Here is a 3,896-nt window from a genome sequence, read left to right as displayed (position 1 = left end):
ATATATATATATTTTTTTTTTACTTGTGCTGCAAAACTGCGTTTCCTTTCCAGCAGGTAGTATAGAAGGAAGCAAGGTCTGTTATCTACATCTTTGATCTATTTCAGTTTGGATCTTTGCAGTAATGTTCAGACTGCATATTTCCAGATGTTATTTTTGGGGAGGTATTTTATGATCACGTACTATTTTCTGCCGATTAACTTATTTATTAACCCATAGAAATGTTTATACATATTCTTTTTGCTTTTCATAGCATGTGCTAAACTTAATGGAATTCAGAAATCTGACGATTTTACAAGAGTTATTAACAAGGGAAATTTTTGAAGGGATATTAACTCTCATTTCCAAAGACAGCACAATTTGCAGTGTTAGCAAGAACTGATAGTGTAAAATGAGTAACTTGAGGTTTTTGTCTTCTGTCAGGAATCTCATTCAAAACAATTCTTTCAATTGGCCAAGCATTGTCCTGATTTTAACTTGGTCTTCAGGTGGAGTATTCTGTTCCTGTTCTGAACAGATGCTTGTAGTGTGGGGGAGAGCAATGCAAATGAAAAGTTACAGGCTCTTTTGTTTAGTTTTGATGACTTTCTATGTTGGCATTTTCCCATTTTTAACCTCTTCAGACATGAAAATAGTTAGAGCGCTTCTGTTCCCACAGTCCTTCCCTAGACCTTATTTTATACTCTCTTCTTAAGAATATTTAACCTAACCCACATGTTATCTAAGGTTCTTTGAACTGTGCCCAGGTATTCTCAGGCAAAAGCTGAGATATGCCTTCAGCTTTTGCCCTGGTATTGTATTTGTGTATTGAGCCTTCTGTGTAGAGATGTACTGTGCTCTATGAGCTGTGACAGTTCGACTGTTCTGACTTTTTTAGGCACTTCGTCTCAGTAATGTAGCTATGGCAAAAACTACCACTGGTCAAATAGTAAATCTTCTGTCAAATGATGTGAACAAGTTTGATCAGGTAAGAAGTATTACAGGTCTTTCCAAGGGGCTGTAGAAATTGTGGTGTTAGAGTTAAGAAGTTTTTGTTTACAACTAGGGATTGTTTCCTATGAACATTTCTTCTAGCTGTTTCTTAAACATCATAGAAAGAGAAATACTCTCTTAAAAGATGGGAGGAAAACATAGGTTTTTTTCCCCTCGTTAAATATTTTCCCAAGCTCAGAGAAGTATTGGTGCATGAAGATAGAACCTAATCATTGTGGTAATTTTCTACTTTTCTGGAGGTTAGGCACCTCCATGTATATTCAGGTCTCTGAATCTGGTGCAGAATTCTCACTGGGTGCCAGAGTACCTGCTGCAGGCAAAGGTGCTTCCTCAACTTTGTATCACTGAAGTTTAATTTTTTTTTTTTTTAGGTAAGACCAAAAGATAATTTTTCTTCCTTAACTGTTTGCCTAGGTAACGATTTTCTTGCACTTCTTGTGGGCTGGACCAATTCAAGCTGTAGCAGTAACAGTACTTCTCTGGATGGAGATAGGCCCATCATGTCTTGCAGGAATGGCCGTTCTGATTATTCTTCTTCCTGTCCAGACCTGCATTGGGAGGCTTTTTTCTTCCCTGAGGTAAGGTTGCATGTGTTGGGTTGTAGGTATTTTGTATCCTGGGTTTTAAAATGTGCATACTGAGTGGAGGGAGAGTACTGCTTCTGTCTGGTGAGGGTGTATTTTTGCGTTGTCTTTCATCTTTGCACATGTTTTTCATAGATGCTAATGCGAGAATTCTGAATTCCTCTTTAGGAACTTGAAGTGGTCATTTTTCCAGACATGCTGAAAATATCCACTACTGATTAGGTATACTCAGTATACTAGAAGAGCTGGGCTACTTCTGTAGCTTACTTGCTGTAGATGTAGGCAGAAACTCCTTGAGCTTTGCCTTCCTGCATTGATGCTTAAAGAGTGGTTACTACAAAGGCAGTACTGTCAGTCCTACTGTAGGTTTGATTTAATGGGGCAGTACAGGAGTTGCAACAGGAAGCTTTGAAGATTTCATGTTCAAAGATCTTGCTTTCTCTCCCCTCCAAGACAAAGATGCAGAGAGGATAAAGGGGAAGGAACTGAGCGAGAAAGGAAGAAAAAAATCATGATGGTGGTTTTGATGTCAGCTATGAGGTTTCTATCTGTAAGGTTCTAGGCTGTGGAGATACAAAATGAGTTTGCATTAATTATCCATTATCTGACAAATTCAGTTTGTTTTCTCTGACTTCCTCCTAAAAGAAAGACTTGCCTCAAGTGAGAACATTGGCTTATCTTCTTTCTGTGTTCTCACTTTCTAACTTCCTTGTGTATTTAATAATGCTCTACTTACATCGTGAGTTTGTAAATGGTTTTTACATGTAGATGGGAATATGTTTGTGTTTACCGTGTGCACACACGCTTAGTAGTGTTATTCATCTTTGTTTTGTTTTTATTCAGGGTGAATCAGTTCCTTCTAGTTCTTTGAACCAGTGAAACATTTTTTAGCGAGTTACTGTTGTTTTCACATTGTATTTTGAGACGAGTTTGCCAGAGGGGTTGAGACTGTCATTGTCATTGCATGGCTAGGTATGAAGAGAAAGCTGAGAATTTCAAAAGGAGACTTAACTTGTAGATTTCCTTCTATTTGTAATCACTCTGATAGTCTTCAGTCATGTGCTATTTCTCAAATAATGAGCCATTCAGTGTTCTCTGTCAAATTCTTAAGGGTTTTTATGATGAAACCTGTTTGTAGAACACTTCAAATATATTCTTATATGTGCATTTTCACTGCATGTGTAATATGCATGCATAAGTATCAAGCTACTTCACTGTTAGATTTTTTTGAGTTTCAAGTTTTTGAGGTTTTGAGCTTTGAGGCAATAGTTAAAACACTTAGTACTTAACAAGTGCCTTATCCGTGGTGGTAAGCATTATTATCCCCATTTTACAGATGGGAAACTGAGGCACAAAGAGATTAAGAGACTTGTCCAGGGTCAGACAACAAGGTGACAAAAATCTCTTCTCGAAGGTATGTATTTTTAAAGTTAAGCAGTGGCAGTGTAATGTTGTTTGGGTTTTTCCCCCATTCATTAGCAGCCACTTGTTTGGATGCAGTGCAAGGGAAAGAATGTTAACTAGAAAAACTTTTGCTTGTCTCTGTGTGCATAAAAATGTGCAGTGAACAGAAGGAGTGGATTCCAGCTCTGTAATGATGAGTATGTTCACATGGCAATTGCTGGGAATCTGCATGGATTTAAGGAAATAGGCCTATAAAAAAGTAATTTAAGGATTAAAGCTTTTGCTAAAATCCAGGCACACTCAGTGTGGCAGCTAATTTGTGCTATTATTCAGCATTATACTTGTGACCCAGTCCTGTAAACACATATGTGCACACCAGCTTATGATGCAGGCATGAACTTCAGTGCTGTAGGAATTTGCGGAAACAAACTCAGTATCTTACAGAATGGTATGCAGCGTATTATGCAGTGTTGCTTTTACCTGCACAGGTGCTAGAAATTTTACAAAATACTCATGACCTAATATATTATTTGAGAAATAGTTCAATTACTGGACTGAAGACCATTGTATATATATTTGTTCAGAAGAACTCAATCCTTCCACTGCGTAGCCATGCAACTGTAATAGTCTCATTTAGAACCCTTTTAATTTCTTGTAAGGTAAAATCTATCACTTGTGACAGACACGATTAAAACTGACCAAATATGCCTCATGAAAGCAAAAAGGAATTCTGCAGCTTGCTAAATTTAGAATGGTTATGAGTGTCATAAAGGGGACTTCTCAGACACTTGCAGAAATGTGAACAACATAGGCTAAATTTCACCTTTTGCAGTGCTGGAGAGTGTACGGGGAGGAAAGGATGAGCTTTCTCAGACTTCGAGGAGTTGTTTTTCTTATTACTGTCCCTTTCTGAAA

At 37.7% G+C, this 3,896-nt stretch overlaps 1 protein-coding gene across 1 annotated transcript in view; it reads left to right on the top strand.

The window, feature by feature from the left end:
* Positions 1–860: 860 nt before the first annotated feature.
* Positions 861–3,896, top strand: part of ABCC4 (ATP-binding cassette, sub-family C (CFTR/MRP), member 4) — a 34,447-nt gene continuing 31,411 nt past the window's right edge. The window contains exons 1-2 of the mRNA XM_010019073.1: positions 861–967; positions 1,408–1,571. Coding sequence (XP_010017375.1) covers positions 902–967; positions 1,408–1,571 — 230 coding nt within the window. The 5' untranslated portion in view covers positions 861–901. The remainder of the gene's footprint in view (positions 968–1,407; positions 1,572–3,896) is intronic.

This window comes from Nestor notabilis, unplaced genomic scaffold (assembly GCF_000696875.1).
Source record: "Nestor notabilis isolate BGI_N333 unplaced genomic scaffold, ASM69687v1 scaffold14907, whole genome shotgun sequence".
In the NCBI taxonomy this organism is placed as follows: domain Eukaryota; kingdom Metazoa; phylum Chordata; class Aves; order Psittaciformes; family Psittacidae; genus Nestor; species Nestor notabilis.
The sequence above is the reverse complement of the archived record's forward strand: the minus strand, read 5'-3'. Positions and strand labels throughout refer to the sequence as shown.